The following is a 19,614-nucleotide window of genomic DNA, read 5'->3' as shown; positions in this document are numbered from 1 at the left end:
TAAACTTAATGTGCATCACACAAACAAATTCCTCCTTGTTAAGATCTTCTACAAAGATATATACCAATTCCACTGCTTTGGAATTTATGTTCTCTGCTTCCATTTCTTTAATTTTGACACTGCACAACTTTACACTAATTTTCACCACCGCCTTAAAGCTGGTACCCAGATCCATTACTACTTTGTCAACTATTTCTTATGAAGGCTTCCTGAACAAATCTTCCTGTGAATGTTTGGAACTTCATCCTCACAAAGCTCACTGACCATTTTTTTCTTCTCTCAGTTCCCATTTCCTAAGGATTCTCTAGATATTTCATTATTTCCTGCTAATACTTTGATGTCAGAACTAGATTCAATGAAAGCAGTCTCTAGAAGCCTTAAGAAAGCTCAAAAGGCCTTGAATATTTTGAGCAGCTTTATCAATTGTGAGGTATTTGCTTTGCAGAAACTGCTTGACATGCTGTTTTATAAATCTTACACATAAGAAACGAGTTGAAGCAATTAATTTCAGTTTTCTCAAATTTTTAAAAATATTTTTGTCTCAGATTTTGTTTCTGGTGTTGACAAGTAATAAGCTTCAGTTTCTCCCAGACCCTTCATAACTTTATCAAAATGCTTTTAAATAGCTTTGGCTGCCTCTGTTTTTGCAGATCACCTACTCTTGCTCTGGTGTTTCAATGTTATGTTACAAGTAGTATGACGGAACACTGAGCACAGTTTGCATGTTATTATTGCAAACACTTTTTCACAAATTAATTAAATTAACTATATTATATTATACATATTATATAATATAATTATACATATTATATACAATTATATATGTAATATAATATCAGTAATTAAATTAATTTATAAAAAGTGTATGCAATAAAAGCTTGCCAACTATGCTCAATGTACCCATTACTACTCTGTCCAAACCAACTTTGAGTGCACTAAAAAATTATGGGTTATTCCTAATAATATCAACCTAAAATCCATATAGAAATACCATTACTAAAATAAAATTAAATTTCAGTTAAAATGAGGGCATTTTGAGTACTCTAGAATTAATTTTTTTTTAATTCAGTTTGATACATCAAATTCAGCATTGGATGGCCATCTCCCATGAGGTTAGTGTGATATAAAGAGAGATTTTGAAAAAAAATCATATAGGTATGAGAATCACATCACTATGCCGTCAGCTACCCAGATATAGCTACGTTTTGAAAAGAATTAAATTTTATGGATTTTTATGCATTTTAATAATAATTTTGCATCTCTAATTCTAGTTACATTTACACAAATCTAATAAAAAGTTTTCTGTATAAGCAGAATCTGAAAATAAAGTGAGTGATACAAATAAAATATGTCCTACAAATAAAAAATTTCTTGGAAATAAAATAAAAGCACCAAATGAAAGGTTTGGCTTATGATTACTAACAATTAAAATAATAATAATCTTATCATAAATATTAGAGATATTATATACACAAAAGGAGTAAAAAGTTAGAAGAATTTATGCCAGTTACTGAACCTTTCTGCAACAACATCACAATCTTTAAAATAACAGTTTTTGTAGCTTGTAAAGGAGGTGAGAAAAATGTAAATTTGTTACAGAAAAAGAAGCTTATGGAAGTTTTAACAAGTCTTTAAGATGTAGATTTTTCGAAATTTAACTTGGCTAGACATGTAGTTCAACCAAAAATTCCATATTTATTAGATTCCAATGCAGAACCGATTAAAGCTGTTAACTAAATTATTAGCAAAGATATAGAAATTATAAAACAAAAATTAAGAATCCTGTTGCTTGTCCTCATAAGATAGAATTAATTGATGTTCAATTAGAAACACTTTAAAGAGAGTTACCAAAACATGAGAAGGAACACTATTACTTATTGGAATTAGGTATGTCGTAAGATTTTAACAAAGAAGAAACATGCAAATACTAAACAAAATATTTTAAGTTTTGTAGGCAACGACAGTATAAGAAGAATGTATTTTAATAGTTAACAACAAAAACACTGTGGGAAGAGACTGTCCAATATGGATGAATTCTAGTTCTAGAGTAGAGCTCTATGATAAATTTGGTCATTAGCAAGTCCAGGAGTTAACAAAGAACTTGGTAACAATATCATAGGCTTTTTCAATTGTTTAGACAAAAGAGTGAAGGAAACATCTGATTCTAAATTAGCTAAAGAAAGTTGACTTACAAGACTGGAAATAACAATTTATAAAATCTACTTGGAAGGAGAGACAGCATTGGTCGTATTTTTTTGTTTTATTAAACGCAAAATCGATTTTCGGTCACTTAGTGACCATCTTCAGTGCTGTAATATATAATTTAAATTGGTAGGCACTGGTGTCAACAAGCTTACAGCGATCTCTTGTGAGATCACTGTAAGCTTGTTGACACCAGTGCCTACCAATTTAAATTATATATTACAGCACTGAAGATGGTCACTGAGAGATCGCTGTAAACTTGTTGACATCAGTGCCTACCAATTTAAATTATATATTACAGCACTGAAGATGGTCACTAAGTGACCGAAAATCGATTTTGCGTTTAATAAAACAAAAAAATACGACCAATGCTGTCTCTCCTTCCAAGTATACCCGTTATATGGTCGTGGTGCACAGGACACTCCATGGAGTCGCCAATCAATAAAATTTATAATTAAATAAGCCCAGATTTCCAAAAAGAACAAGAAGTTGATCCATTAACAGATTGTTTCAGATTCATAAAATTTCGAGAAAGCTCAATTTTATTCATTTCCATTATCAAAAATGCAGCTACAATTACCAGATACTCTACAGAATAGTTGTCCTATATATAGCAATCAATTGTAACATGTTTATTGTGGCAACAGAAACACAAAAAAAATAACTGGAACACAAATAAAAATTAAAACAGATAATAAATAAGAAAGAGCAAAATTAGTTAAATATGTTTTATCTCCACTGAGTTTTAATTGCTTGCCCATTAATTGCATAGAAATCTTCGAAGAGACAGAGAAAGTAATTTCTGTGAGACAAACATGCATGATAAAATCTGGTGAGAAATATTTTTTAAATCAAATAGTATGGTTTCTACAGTACTGAAAGATGTAAATTATGAAGAATTAGGATTGATGAAAACAAATAAAATTAAAAATTATTCTATTTGTGCCAATAAAACGAATAAATCTATTCCTTAAGCTTTCTCCATATCTTGTTAACGAAATTAAACCAATTACTATGGCATATTTAGAATCAATTAAAACACAAGAACAAGAATTAGTAAACTTAAGCATACAAGAAAGAAAACTTGCATATCAGGATAAAACACAATCTTTAAGGAAGAACACTAAATATTTTGGAGAAGGAACAAAAAATAAGAGAAAAGGAAGAAGAAGAAAAAATATTTTAAAAGACAGTGGATAGATTTTGCAATGAGTGGAGTTTATAAAACTGATACTTTTGTGGTAAATGGAAAAAACAAGTTTCCTATGTTGGCATTTTGGGAGAAAATACAGGCAAAAATCTGTATATATTGTTAAAACTCCCAATAAAAATAAATTTATGGAACTGAAGAAAAATAAAAATTTTCTTAAAAATTAAAGATTTATTTGTATTTCATATATCAGTCTTCAACAGGAATTAGAAATTTTTTATTGTCCTACAGAAGAACCATTTTCAGAAAAAAAGATGGTTTTTCTTGTTTTAATAGACACACGTATTCCAGAATAATTTACTTAAAAACACAAGCAATTTTAGGAAACAAAGAGAGTTTATTGTATAAAGAATACCATAAAGAAACAACCTAAAATACAAAAATGTGACAAATACTGGGAAATATAAATATAAAAAGTGGAAATGACTAAAACATATACAAGAACGATTAGATCTTATTATTTCCAATACAGCCATTGAAAATTATCAAGGATGAGACAGACACATTTCTTAAATTCTAAAATATACAGGATTTTTCTGTTCCAATTATTAGCTTGAGGAATATCTGAGGGTCTTCGGTTTGAGTTCCCATACACAATTTTTTTTCCTTTTTACTGCAAATAAATGTAAATGGCGCTCAATATATTGCATTCATTGAGATTTTCACGAAAGGCATGAAAAAGATAAGATAAAGTAAAATTTGGGATTGCAAACAAATTTCTAAGATTCAATTCCCCTTAAATGCACTCTGCTAGTGCAGCTGTGCAATGTCTGTTTTTGTTCGTTAGGTAAAGAATTTTATTAAGAAGTTTCAAAACTGCTCTTATCTTATCGAGATGGGAAAAGAAATTACATATCAAGAAGACTGCACCAAAATATATCCAGCTATCCTCCTGAATATTTGGCAGAATGGTGTGTTAAGCATAATTTGCTGCCAAGCTATGCAGTGAAAGAGAGCCTTTTGAGAATGTAAACTAATGTGCTTTTCTATAGAACCTTGATAAGAAGATTGCAGCGCTTCAGTGATACCAATGATTATCACTTCGAACACCTTCTGTAAATGGATGTTCATGCCACCTTTTTGACATTCGTAGACCTCACAAATCATTGGATTCGTCTTGGTAGCCGCTATCAGAAAATAAGTACTAAACTATACCATCCCATTTTTAAAAAATTGACTTTCATACTTCTGAGTGACCCCACCTAGCAATGAAAGACCAATGTCACATTGTGGCCCCCATTGTACCATGCAACATTTGTCCCACAAACTTTTCAGCTGCTGTCATACTTTCTGAGTTATTCTAGGTGGCAATAGTGACTCAGCCCTGTATCTGACTATGAATTGATCTCTTCTCTAGTGGCGGAAAATAATGTGCAGAGGTTTTCATGGATGCTACCCATATGAGTTTTTTTACTGTAGTATTATTAGTAACTCACATCTGTGTCTCATTTAGTGTTAACACGCTTTGTGGAAAGTAACCACCCCCCTCCCCCCCGTCAGCCACACCTGTGCACTGTGTCGCCAGTGTTTTATACAGTATACAGTGTGATGGGGAGGATCAGTATTACAATGTGAAACAACATACAGCAGCTTCTTGAGGTGTAGTATGATAGATAGAGTGAGGGGTCACTTGCTTGCTCTTCAGTTGCAGAGCTGTAAGTGTGTCACTACAATACAGTAAACTACCTTTCCTCGCAGTTCTAACCTCCTTTTCAACTCTGACCCCTCACCTCTCTGTTACACCCCCAGAACACAATTTATTCCTTGATATGGCTCTACTAGTCTTAAATGTAGTACACATGTGTAATACTTGTTTTTAACCCTCTTCATTTAACAATAATTTTTTTATTTTGTGTCATTACAACACTATCTTTAATAGTCTGTGATTTTTCCATCCCATACAATGCGGATACTATTAGACCTAGAGAAAAAAATGAATAGGTTCTTTTTGTAGTAAATGTAATGTTTTTAAGTTTTTACTAGCAACCATAATCTCTAGGTGCCATGGTTTTCGAGTTATTCAATAAAACAACTAAAGGAACCTTTAAACATCTGCCCACATCCAAGCTCCACTCACATTCCAAAGGTATGGATTATTAGCATATTGTTTGTGGCACTCTATACCGCCATTGTACAAAAATCTGCAACTGCACAAATTTTTCCCCTATTCAAAACTTTTTCGTCTTTCTATGCTGGGTTCAATTGCCAACTAGTTTATATCCAACTATACGCAAACGTACTGTTATTGCTGAGAAACAGCGCTGCAGTCAGAGACCTACTGAATGTGTAGGCCAAGAAGAAAATAGTCGGCATTCAAGAGCAATGAACTAAATATTGGTATTCGCCTGATAACAGAGTGTAGTCTGATGTGTTAGTAACTTTTCAAGCTTGAAATATCTCGAAAAATCATCTCCTCGATTTATAAGCTGCCCCTTTTCTGCCTGGACTTCGACATCAAATTTTGATACTGCGGATTATTGCAATCATCAGAATTAACCACATGAAGAGAGAGGATTATTACATCTTTTATCTAAGAACGAGTTTCATTAAAGACAGAAGTTTCCATATACAAGACGTCTACTCTCTGATGATGCAGTTCTTCCTCTGAGTCCTAGTTCTCTTCATTTCCCAACATTAATTTTCATGGATAATATTCTCCAATGCCTTCCTCTTCCAAATTCCTTACCCACGTATTATACGCTTATCTCTTCTACTGATTGTGGTAAACACTTTGTTTTTGCTGCCCACCTAGTTTCTGAGATAACTTGCCATCGTCAGTGCCGTTTTTCTAAATTCTATGAACGTGAAATGTAGAATGTTACTTAATGGAACAAGCCAATTTTTAAACGGTATGTTGAATTGGTTTTTTGCTGTCCATAGCTTGTGATTTAGTGTTTACAGTCGCAGCTTCTTGATTGCAGGGTTCTCGGTTCGATTCCTGACCAGGTGAGAAATTTGCTAGGGGACTGGATGTTTATGTTGTCCTAATCATTACATTTGATCCTCATCACAAAGACGCCAAGGTCGTTGAAGCGGCGACAAACAGAAAGACTTGCAAAAAAAACAGCCAAACAACCACAGATGGAGTCTCCCATCCCATAATGCCATACAGTCATTTCGTTTTTAGTTTTTGCTTATATTTCATATAGTAGCTTTTAGATTTTATATATCTCACATGTTACTACTTTTATAATATATTGTACGACTACTATTAAAACATTTTTGTGCATACAAACTGGAATCGAACACAGACTATGCACACTGGGACTAAACATGGTATCCTTAACAATCACCGCTGAGAGAAAATGACAGAGAGAGAAAGAGGGGCAGGAATAAATTAAACATTTTAAATATGAGATTTTATTAGTTTCATGACTTTATATAAACGGAATTTTATGAAATCTTTTTAACGAATCATGTGATAGATGCTCACTTCTTGGGCCACGTTGATACTTGCTTTTGGCTATATGTGCCTGCAGGCTGTAAGCTGCATACCCCTGCTTTAGTATATTAAACATGCTCGAAAAACGTCAAAGTCGATTTTTCTCGAGGATTTTGGAGAGCTGGATCGAACTACCTTGCTAAATTGATAATTGAATACTAGACTTTATGTACCTTAAATACAAAAAAATACAAAAATCCAATTGCCATGTGATCTCCTTGTAAATGCTCAAAGACATCGAAAATTATATTTCTCGTTAAGTAAATCCAACTCCTTCACTTTTAAAACAATTTTCATTAAAAATCGTTTACCTATATGTGTTCTGATTTATGCATTGTGTAGGGATTTGATTTGTCCAGGCAGTGTAGAACGTAAATAGCATCTTGCTTTCAGATAATTCGCATGGTTTGTGGGAGAACACTAGTAGGGAACTATCTTTCATTCCCTCGTCCAACCTTTGCAATGTATCAGGAAAAGAAAGCAAACAACAACATGAAAATTAAGAAGACGCAAAAGCACAAAATAAATTACTGTAATAGAAGTGTGCTCAGCGAGAATCGGTTAACTTCCATTGTCAGCAGACGGCGCCACAGTCTCCTGCTTACGCTCATGGACTGTCTGCAGCATATTCAAGAAGCCAGAAGTTCATACCCACTCGTTCAAGTAGCCCCACGTGTTAATGCAACCACTTCTGGGGTGAGGAGGTCCACCGACAACAGATCGAATTAACAATGAGAGATCGGTGCGCTGGCCAACCAGGATGTAGTTTTTAGCAGGTTTTCTGTAGCCCAGTAGCTGAATACAGGCTGGTTCCCATGTGTCACCTCAGATACACACTACTCAAAGATTATGAACATTTTTTCACACATCTGCACAGAATTAACTCCATATGCAGACAGAATGGGTATACTGCTTGCATCCTGGAGGTGGGGGGCAGGTTCCAGGGTGAATAGAAGACTGATGACCTCCGCGATATGGCCTCCTTAAACACTCGATCAGCTCAGCACAGTAATCCCCACTCAGCACACTCGATCAATAATTGACGCCCCTGAGCCACTCGCGACTTGGTTGGTGGATCACTTAAATATAAACAAGGGACATGTCCTCACAGATGAGTAGTCGGTTTTGAGCAGAAAATGGCTCGTGTAAAATGAGCTTAAGGATATTTACTTTCTGGATGACCATGGTACGTTTCTTAAGCAGTAAAGGCATCGTATTTCAAATAGCAAGACGTTGTACACTATTAAGGTAACTCCTGTGAATGTCTGGAAAAATGATAACAATTTTCATAAGGTTTGCATGGCTCTAACAGAAAACGTTGAATGCTACTAGTATGAAAATTGTAGGAAAATATGAGTGTTTCTTGCTGAACATATTGATATACGAGGTGCATTCAAGTTCTAAGGCCTCTGATTTTTTTTCTCCAGACTGGAAAGAGATAGAAACATGCGCATTGTTTTAAAATGAGGCCGCGTTCATTGTCAATATGTCCCAGAGATGGCAGCACCGTACGGCAGATCGAATTTTACCGCCAGCGGTGAGAATGAGAACTGTTTTAAATACTTAAAATGGCGACGTTTTCCTTACTTGAACAGCATGCAATCATTCGTTTTCTGAATTTGCGTGGTTGAAACCAATTGAAATTCATCGACAGTTGAAGGAGACATGTGGTGATGGAGTTATGGATGTGTCGAAAGTGCGTTCATGGGTGCGACAGTTTAATGAAGGCAGAACATCGAGTGACAACAAACCGAAACAACCTCGGGCTCGCACAAGCCGGTCTGACGACATGATCGAGAAAGTGGAGAGAATTGTTTTGGGGGATCGCCAAATGACTGTTGAACAGATCGCCTCCAGCGTTGGCATTTCTGTGGGTTCTGTGCACACAATCGTGCATGACGACCTAAAAATGCGAAAAGTGTCATCCAGGTGGGTGCCACGAATGCTGACGGACGACCACATGGTTGCCCGTGTTGCATGTTGCCAAGCAATGTTGACGTGCAACAACAGCATGAATGGGACTTTCTTTTCTTGGGTTGTGACAATGGATGAGACGTGGATGCCATTTTTCAATCCAGAAACAAAGCGCAAGTCAGCTCAATGGAAGCACACAGATTCACCGCCACCAAAAAAATTTCGGGTAACCGCCAGTGCTGAAAAAATGATGGTGTCCATGTTCTGGGACAGCGAGGGCGTAATCTTACCCATTGCGTTCCAAAGGGCACTATGGTAACAGGTGCATCCTACGAAAATGTTTTGAAGAACAAATTCCTTCCTGCACTGCAACAAAAACGTCCGGGAAGGGCTGTGTGTGTGCTGTTTCACCAAAACAACACGCCCGCACATCGAGCTAACGTTACGTAACAGTTTCTTCGTGATAACAACTTTGATGTGATTCCTCATGCTCCCTACTCACCTGACCTGGCTCCTAGTGACTTATGGCTTTTTCCAACAATGAAAGACACTCTCCATGGCCGCACATTCACCAGCCGTGCTGCTATTGCCTCAGCGATTTTCCAGTGATCAAAACAGACTTCTAAAGAAGCCTTCGCCACTGCCATGGAATCATGGCGTCAGCGTTGTGAAAAATGTGTATGTCTGCAGGGCGATTACGTCGAGAAGTAACGCCAGTTTCATCGATTTCGGGTGAGTAGTTAATTAGAAAAAAAATCGGAGGCCTTAGAACTTGAATGCGCCTCATACAATTAATCACATTAGTTCTCATTTTGAGTTTCTCCAGTTATTCTTTTTTTTTTTTGTGAAGATCAGTAAATTGTTTTTCGAGATGGTGGTCCATACTTAGAATGTATGCGTTGTCTAACTATCTTGCTTAAATCTTTGAAACTTAAACTACACATTAACAACACGTCTCTTTAAGAAGTAGGCTACAATTATGTCATTTTAGCCACTAGTTTTTATTCTGGGAATGTTTACACCAGATATTCAAAATTAAGGTTACTTTCTTGTAATTAATCAATATGTATTTTTCTTCTTGTTAATATATTTTCTTCCTCTTAGTGTCTGTAGTGTACTTTCCTGCAAATAGTATCTTGAAACAACCCCAAAAAATTTCGGACCTCTACCTCAAATACATTTTTTGTGTGTAAAATAAAAATGTCAGAAAAGCCAGTTCTCAGGAAATTCAATTGAAGGTTATGTTTGATCTGTGACTCATCTCTGTTGTTCCTAATACACTCTAGTTGCATAATCGTCTAGGTTTACATGTTTATCATCTTCTCTCTTCCTTTTCTTGCTTCTTTAGTTGCACCAAGAACCGAATTTTCAGCATCTGCCATTCTCATGGGATCAGTTGCCAACGGTGATTGTCTCATATTAAACCCAGAAAATATTCCTAGAACACTAGAACTTCATGCCTGTTAAGCCCCAAATTAAAGCAACTTACAGGCATAATACCTTTCGAGGATGGCAAAATTGCAGCAACTCAGACTACAGAAAAGTTTACAATCGAAACAATGATCGAGAACCAAAGATACACAAGGGAAACATAGTGCATCATAAAGTGTATCTGTAAGAGGCCAGTGAATTCGACAGACAGTTGTATAGTATATGTTTCTCGAAACGTAACGTTAGCGAAAACCCCGGACAGTGCACAAGTCTCGTCCAATCACCCCGCTCCTCACCAATCCATATCCTAAGCTCCACCCATGGTCTGCCGCATGTTCCAACATCAAAGTTGTTTGTATCAGAGATATGCCAGTCATAACAAGGAAGAAAATCAGTAGTTAGTACGAAATACAGTTTTTCCGGTACTATTGTGAAAAGAATTAGAAATATGTTCACTGAATATGTGAGTTGGAAAATCATCAATAAGAAAGGAAAATAAAAATGGTATCCATGCTGTCTTTTTTATTTCATGAACTTTCATCTGCTCTATATCAAAAAATTCAATATTTGTTAACTGCAGTGAGTGCAAATTTCCGTCTTGTCCCATAGTGTAAGAAAATCTGTTGGGAAATATTAATTGGTAGTATCGCCAAGGATGTTGTCCATTATCTCGATTGTCTAAAGTCAATGTTGTGCATAAACAAGGCAAAGTCGATGTCTTGTTTTGTTTCTGATTACCTCATTGAGAGTAAAGAATATAAGAGTGGGATAATGTAGAAATGCGTAATGCAAGCAGTCAGATATTTATACAGTGACAATCTTCATTAATATTTGCCTGTGTAATGGGTGAATTTTTACTTATGAACTCTTATGACTGGTTGCTTATAGCAGACACGAGATTACTTTGAGTTCTTCTTCAGTGTTTGAGAGCTTTAGAGCTGCCTATTGTTAAACATATGTACATAATTTCGTCAGTGTCATACCAACATATCTTATCGTACTTTAATGTCTGTTAGATATCAGTTTTGACAGCAGCTGGCCACAACAGTCAAGATTAGGTACCTTGTGTATGATAACTCTATTGAGAGTGCATATCTATGTTTCATTTTTACAGCATTACACAAACTGCTAAGAAGTACTAACAGCACAACACTGATAGTATGGACAACAGCAGCAAAACAAAAAACGACGAACAAAAACACGACAGCGACGAGGACTACCAAAGATCATATTGATGCGCTCTTGGTTGGTGTGGCGGGGGCTAAATGGGCGGGGCTTGTGCAAATGTCCGGGTCTGTCGCTAACGTTTCCTTTCTCGAACAGGAGTCTAATAATCATATTGGCATGTGAATGTGTTGAGAACCGAGACATCTTCTTAGATTTTCGAACAACTTCCATATGTCCAGTTCAGTTCTTTTAAACAAAATTTTGTTCAAGCAATTCTAAATATCGATTTAAAATAAAAACAAAGAAATAGATTTTTTGAAGCGGATTACAGGCAAAGTACCTCAAGTGCGTGACCCTGTTGCAGCGAGATGCCGCCGCGGCCGCTGGTGGTGATACCGCAGTGGGGGCGGGACGGCGGCGACGCGGCGCTGTGCTTCCGGTACGCGCTACGCGCGGCGCCACTGGCGCTTCCCTACCCGGGCGTGGCGCGCGCGCACCCCGCGTGGTCGGACCACGTGTACATCACGTGCGAGGGCGGCGACGCGGCCGCGCTGCTGGCCGTGCCGCCGCCGCTCAAGCACCTCAGCCGCTGCGCCATCCGGCTCGCGCTGTGGCGCCAGCACCGGCTGCCAGACGGCGTCTTCCAGCTGCCGCTGCCCGGCTGCCTGCTCAAGTACCTCGACCTCGCCGAGGACTAGCCAGGCGGCACGTCGCGAGTCCTCACCGTGGCACGAGTGCATCTACACATCTGATACTAAACACGTAAAGTCAAGTGAAACAATCTTCACTCTTCACTACGGCCCCTGTCGTGAATTCATTGTCACTCATCAGCGGCAATTTCACGGCCGATATAACAGCGCGATGTCATCATACTCTTTCCTAACCTACTGATTATTCAACAGCGAATATTTTGAACAAATTGGCGGTATTGCCATGTGTAGTCCTCTCTTCCCTCTGGTAGCAAATTCTTTTATGGAAGACTTTGAGGAGAGGGCACTTGATGTAGCAGAATTTAAGCCACAGGTTCTGGCGATGTTGTTGTTGTTGTGTTCTTCAGTCCTGAGACTGGTTTGATGCAGCTCTCCATGCTACTCTATCCTGTGCAAGCTTCTTCATCTCCCAGTACCTATTGCAACCTACATCCTTCTGAATCTGCTTGGTATATTCATTTTGGTCTCCCTCTACGATTTTTAGCCTCCACGCTGCCCTCCGATACTAAATTGGTGATCCCTTGATGCTTCAGAACATGTCCTACCAACCGATCCCTTCTTCTAGTCAAGTTGTGCCACAAACTTCTCTTCTCCCCAATCCTATTCAACACCTCCTCATTAGTTATGTGATCTACCCATCTAATCTTCAGCATTCTTCTGTAGCACCACATTTCGAAAGCTTCTATTCTCTTCTTATCTAAACTATTTATCGTCCATGTTTCACTTCCATACATGGCTACACTCCATACAAATACTTTCAGAAACGAATTCCTGACACTTAAATCTATACTCGATGTTAACAAATTTCTCTTGTTCAGAAACGCTTTCCTTGCCATTGCTGGTCTACATTTTATATCCTCTCTACTTCGACCATCATCAGTTATTTTGCTCCCCAAATAGCAAAACTCATTTACTACTTTAAGTGTCTCATGTCCTAATCTAATTCCCTCAACATCACCCGACTTAATTCGACTACATTCCATTATCCTCGTTTTGCTTTTGTTGATTTTCATCTTATATCCTCCCTTCAAGACACTATCCATTCCGTTCAACTGCTCTTCCAAGTCCTTTGCTGTCTCTGACAGAATTACAATGTCATCGGCGAATCTCAAAGTTTTTATTTCTTCTCCATGGATTTTAATACCTACTCCGAACTTTTCTTTTGTTTCCTTCACTGCATGCTCAATATACAGATTGAATAACATCGGGGAGAGGCTACAACCCTGTCTCACTCCCTTCCCAACCACTGCTTCCCTTTCATGCCCCTCAACTCTTATAACTGCCATTTGGTTTCTATACAAATTGTAAATAGCCTTTCGCTTCCTATATTTTACCCCTGCCGCCTTTTCGCGATATGTGGATGATAATATTGTAGTGTGGCCCCACGGTGAAGAACTGCCTTGCTCTTTACAACATCTGAATTTAGTCAACGAGAATATCATATTTTTGGATGGAGCTGGAGGAGTGCCGTTGTAAGCCGTTTTTGGACGTCTTGGTCAGTTGGCAAGTGGGCGGATCATTGGGGCATTCCGTTTACCGTGAGCCCACACATACACACCTGTATTTGCACGCGTTTAGCTGTTACCACTCATCACAACTATGGGCGTCCTTCGAACGTTGCTACGCTGTTCCAACGCCGTGTCTGATGTAGACATCCTTGCAAAGGAGCCGGAATGCCAACAATCTGTGTTCAAAGATAACAGACATTCTCCACATATCAGCACAGCTTTGAGGAAGAAGAAACGTGACCACCCACAAGATCAGGAGGAGGAGCGGCTCAAGTCCAACACGTTTGTCCCATATGTTGGCAATGTTTTGTCGAAATTAGGCAGAATCTTAAGGGAACATTATGTCAAAGTAATGTTTCGCCCAGCCAGGAATGCTTTTGCTCAGCTCGGTTCGGCAAAGGGCGATCTGGGATTACAGAGGGCTGGAATCCACAGAATATCTCGCCACCGTGGCAAAGCCTGCGCTGTTTATATAGCACGCAACAGTGGATGAAAGGAGCGTTAAACAAAAGCGCCCAGTAAGTCAGCCATACCTGAGCATTATGTCTCCACAGGGATTATTCTCCCACGGAAATCTCGGCCTCGACGAGGTCGTTCTGCGATTCACTTATTAAGGAATCGTGGAAATACGTTTGACTGAAGATTTTATTACTCATTATGGCGGGTTTCAACTGCATCAGGCGGGGGACTCGGGGATTTCTGCAATTTCCACGAAAAGAAAAAAATTATGTGACTAATGATACGTCTAGCGATAGTTAGTTTTATCAATTTGACTTCTTAATTTTAACTCCGCCAGTGCACATTCCGACAGAGAACGTGCGTGTAGTTTCACCATTACACATACGCCTGCGCATCAATCAAGCAATAGTCGAAGAGGGAGCGATACTTGACATACGTCGCTCATGAAGCATCTGCCATGACGCATGCGTAGCCACGTAAATTGTTGGTACAAAGTTAGCGATGTGAACTAGCAGTCTCCAGTGCAAAACACTCACCTGAAGATGGCTGAATAGTTGTCAGCCGAAGTATCGTGGCAAGAAATCGACGTCATCCGCCCGCAGTTTCAAACGTTCGTGGAAAACTCTTTATCTTGGGAAATTTCCAGCATCAAAACATCTGCTGAGTTGGTTGGCTCCACTGACGGTAATACACTAAGCTCCCGACTACTCGACTTGCGGACTGTCCGTGCGTAGTTCGGCGATTTTAGAAGAATTAAAAAACGGCACCTGAGGTATCATGTTATAATTAGAACGAATATATTCGTTCAGAATGCAAACTTTCCTTTATGAAGAAATAGACAGCGAACACATCCGCCAGTGGATAAATAGCGATGCCTACGCACTGGGATTCCAGCAGCCGAGTGACGCAGATGCAGTGAAGTGTGTTCATAGAGGAAGACGGCAAAGACGATGCGAAAGAGGATCACGTTATCGTGAACTCCGAGGCACTGCAATGCCTTGGTCTGTTATTAAAGTTCATTGAGCATTCCGATATGGTGACTCTCCGGAAAATGAGGACCACTGTCAAGAAAAAATAGAAATTGTTTCCCGAAAATGTACTGTGCGTTTCAAATGTAATCTTGATAACAGGTTGTCATTTTCCGGCTAGCAAGTCGCAAGTGAAGCAGTGGCCTTTCATATGCGATATATAACAAGTTTTGTAAATATAATAAAGAGTAATGTCCCTTTTAGACAAGTGTATTTTGAATTATCCTCGTCTTTCTGTTATCCGTGCCGTTTCGGGTGCTCGTTAATTCGGATAATCGAAATCTTACTGTATATTAATGAATCGTTTTTTTTTTTTGGATGTTTACATTTTTGCCGCTCAGCCGTATGAGATACATCAGGATGCTAACAATATAAGATGACACATGGGAAAAATAAATACTAATTCATTTTATTCTATAAATGTAATGCAAAGCACATTTGCATTGTAAAGTGTTTAAGGCTGTTGAATTAAGTCTGTTAACTGTTTTCATTGATTTAAAACATATAAACATTCTAAAATGTAACTATTACATTAAAATAAAATCAAACAACAAGATGCATTTATTTTATGAAGTATGAAGTTTTTTTAAAATAATTTGTTACTGATGTAACTCAAATGATCATCTTACAGTCACACCAACCTTCATCTGTCAGGCTTGGACAACCCACTTCCCTGCAAATTGGCCTTTTCTTTCTGTCAATAGCCACTTCTGACATCTGTGAAGCACATTCGTACGTTTTAGCCAGTGGTAATAATGCCAGAACTTGTAACCTCCCCGCAAAGAAAAATGAAAAATGAAAATGAGCCAAGCGTAAACTCACCACAAAAAAAATAATTAAATGAATTTTTTTAATTATTGTGAGCTCTGAAAAAATTGGCTCCGATTTATAGTCTCTAAGTAAAGAATGCATTCACACTTAATATTCCTACAAAATTCTTTTCTCATTTAATGTCAAGTTCAAAATAGAAAAATTCCTAAACACCAAAATAATAAAAAAAAGGTTCTGTAACCTGATAAATTTTATGAGGACAGCAGCGCTGACCTTCGGCCCTGTATTCTGACTAAAAAAGGCAAAAAATTCTTACCTCAATAAAACTGCAATTATGTCCGCTCTTAATTACTTATTTTTCGACACAGCCTCGTGCAATGCTGGCGTATATATTTTTTTTTATTATTGGAAGGAATGATCATGCATTTGAAATATTCTTTAAATTGAAATGAATGCTTTTCTTTAAAAGAGTTGCTTTATATTATAAAAATTATTATTGGGGCATTTCTTCTGAACAAATTAAATTATAATTAACATACATTATTAAATATGCGCAACGCTGCTTCTTTACCTTCTGCAACAATACTCATCCACCAGAGTCCTGACCAGAGTCGGGAGCAGAGCACGCAGTCGACGCATGCCGACTAGCACAGACTAGCACATACAAGCACGGACGGACGACTACTACCAGACTTTCTACTACAGACTACTCTCGACTACTGTCGACAAGCGCAGACTAGCAACAGCTAACGATAAACTACTCTCTGGTCAGAGATTTTGTCATGCCTCGCCCATCGCTGGCAATGTATACATCTTACATAACCCTCCACTGGGGGGGCAAAAATTTGGCAGCGATGGTGAGTCAATTGGACTTTCCATGAGCAACAAATTTTTCTTAATTATCTAACTTTGCAATCACAGAATATATACAGATATGTAGGAGCAGAACATGAAGTAAAATATAGTGCACATGCACTGAGTACAGAACATATCAAGCAAAGACATAATGTATACAGAATGAGTACAAATCATATTAACAAATAACATAAAGTGCACACGCACTGTAGTACTGAACATATCAGGAAATCACAAAATGTATACGAATAGAAATCATGTTAACAAATGACAAAAGTGCACATGCACTGTAGTTCAGAATATATCAGCAAATCACAAAATGTATCCGGAATGAGTACAAATCATACTAGCAAATGACAAAAGTGCACACGCACTGTATATACTTTTCTTTACTATTTTACAAGAACTAGGATAGGAATGGGAAGGATTGCGTCATGGTTGTAGCACTTTAGGATGCATGCAGCTGCACTGAAAGTCCATATCTTTCTACAGAAGCACAACACCAAGTGAGACAATCTGAAGTTCTTTTCCTTGAAGTATTAATCAGTGTAGCCAAGACACTGAACTGTCGTAGTAATATTCATGTTATCATTTTGGTAGTACATTAGGTACACCAAACAGTGGGACTATTATAACATCTCCATCGCTCAAGGTAGTGGACAGCATGTCGTGTCAACACCACGTTCTTGTAAGGTACACCAAAGTAGAATTAGTGCAAAACCAAATATAGTGCTCCATGATCATGAGGATAGACAGGACAAAAGGATATTGCAGTAATTTCTGGTAATTAGGTCAGAAGGTGAAGGACATTAAGCCACATAGTAGTGTTCATTGAGAATTACGCTAGTTTAACAACTGATTTGAGTAATTCGTGGCACTCATCACCCAGTTACTGAACATTTCTGTACCATGTATGTAGCATTACAGAATAATGTTCATAAATCGTTTGTTTACAGAGAACATTGGAACTCATTTCCCAGCTACAAACCATTAGAAGTCATCATTCAAAACAGGAGCTAATAAATAGCATAGTATTACAGAATAATGTTCATAAATCGTTTGTTTACAGAGAACATTGGCACTCATTGTCCAGCTACAAACCATCAGAAGTCATCATCTAAAACAGGAGCTAATAAATGGCATAGTATTACAGAATAATGTTCATAAATCTTTTGTTTACAGAGAACATTGGCACTCATTGCCCAGCTGCAAACCATCAGAAGTCATCATTCAAAACAGGAGCATAGTATTAACATAATTCACTTAATTATAGTAATCATTGGCATCATAGGTCATCTTATTACAGTAATCAGTGGCATTCATTGGCCAGTTACAAAGCTTTTTTTTACATTATTCAGAGGTCATCATTCAAAATGAATTAATTATTGGCATTAATCTAATTATAGTAATCATTGGCATCATAGGTCATCTTATTACGATAATCAGTGGCATTCATTGGCCAGTTACAAAGCATTTTTTTGTGCTATTCAGAGGTCATCATTTAAAATGAGTTAATTATTGGCATAGGATTTATACATAATTAATCTAATTATAGTAATCATTGGCATCATAGGTCATCTTATTACATTAATCAGTGGCATTCATTGGCCAGCTACAAAGCTTTTGAGTTATTGCTGCAAATGAAGATGTGTAACGTCATTTGTCATGAGTCAGCTGTAGCAAGGTTATGAAACAAGTAGAGTATATGTGATCACATTCATAAATGACATAGATTTAATGAACAATTGCTTATAGCACATTAATTTCATGAATAATTTCTCCTGCAAAATATACAAAAATGGATTATTAAACTGAAAGAAGAAACACATATTATGCTGAAAAGTAGTGAACATAGAATTAACATGTAGTGAAATGTGTATAAAAAATATGTGTGTTCTCTAGCTGTCCTTTCCAAAACCTTCAGTCATCATACTATGCGATATAAGACATACTGTCACAACAAACTGCAACAAATATTTAAATAACTACATAGCATAAATACATAAACTTCAACATTATCCTCATCTATAAAGAAAAAACTTCATTATCCATATTATCATAACTCCATCATTATCATCACCTGTAAAGAAAAACTTCATTATCCATAGTAGCATATTCTTCATCATTATTCATCACCATTCATTATCATCTGCAAAAAAGTCACTTCATTATTCATTATACAACTACTCCTTATTTCTAGCATATTTCATCACTAAAACTAAGATGTGTAGTTCTGTCTGACAGCCTGCATCAATCGCCTCGTATTCTGAAAGAAAAAATTAGTTAAGACTGCTATTCTACGATGTGTATAGTATATTCTTGTTAATGCTTGTTAATTCTGATCCATTTACTCTTCCTCACGAGGTATTGCATCTTCTTTCGTTCATTCCGAAGGTGAAATTCCATGCCCATTTAATTTATATGTGTATATATATATATTTATTTATTTATTTATTTATTTATTGCTTTCTGAAAATCATGAACAAAGATTAATGTCTTGCATTTAAATCTTATACCCACTAAATAAAAACTGGTTTATAGTAACATAATTGAGCATACAGCATAGCATGACAGAAAACGTAATAAGTCAAAAAAAACATAGTGTTCAGAGGCAAAAATGTACACAGTGTATCACAATGTAGCAGCTAAAATAAATGTAAAATAGTCACGATGTTAAGATATCATAAGGCAAAATGTTAAAGTCAACTGGTGTTTGTTATATCTTAAATATTTCATAGTGCATACAAACAAAACAGGAAAACAATCATACATACATGAAAAATGGAAAATGTGCACGGTCTGATGTGTAATGACAAGAAGGGTGACCTGCTAACCTTACCTTGTCGGGCACTTGCCAAGAAAAAATACGATAATCATCGGTAAGTAATCACATAAATATAATTGCATAAGTGGTCAT

General features: G+C 37.2%; 1 protein-coding gene across 1 annotated transcript in view; it reads left to right on the top strand.

Annotated features, from left to right (window-relative positions):
- LOC124805404 overlaps nucleotides 1-11,549 on the top strand; it is a 150,673-nt gene extending 139,124 nt beyond the window's left edge. The window contains exon 4 of the mRNA XM_047265965.1: nucleotides 11,314-11,549. Within this exon, the coding sequence (XP_047121921.1) occupies nucleotides 11,314-11,549 (236 nt within the window). The remainder of the gene's footprint in view (nucleotides 1-11,313) is intronic.
- The last annotated feature ends 8,065 nt before the right edge of the window (nucleotides 11,550-19,614 follow it).

The sequence above is a fragment of the Schistocerca piceifrons genome, chromosome 7, assembly GCF_021461385.2.
Source record: "Schistocerca piceifrons isolate TAMUIC-IGC-003096 chromosome 7, iqSchPice1.1, whole genome shotgun sequence".
In the NCBI taxonomy this organism is placed as follows: Eukaryota; Metazoa; Arthropoda; class Insecta; order Orthoptera; family Acrididae; genus Schistocerca; species Schistocerca piceifrons.
Note: the sequence above shows the minus strand (reverse complement) of the source record. Positions and strands in the feature narration are given on the sequence as shown.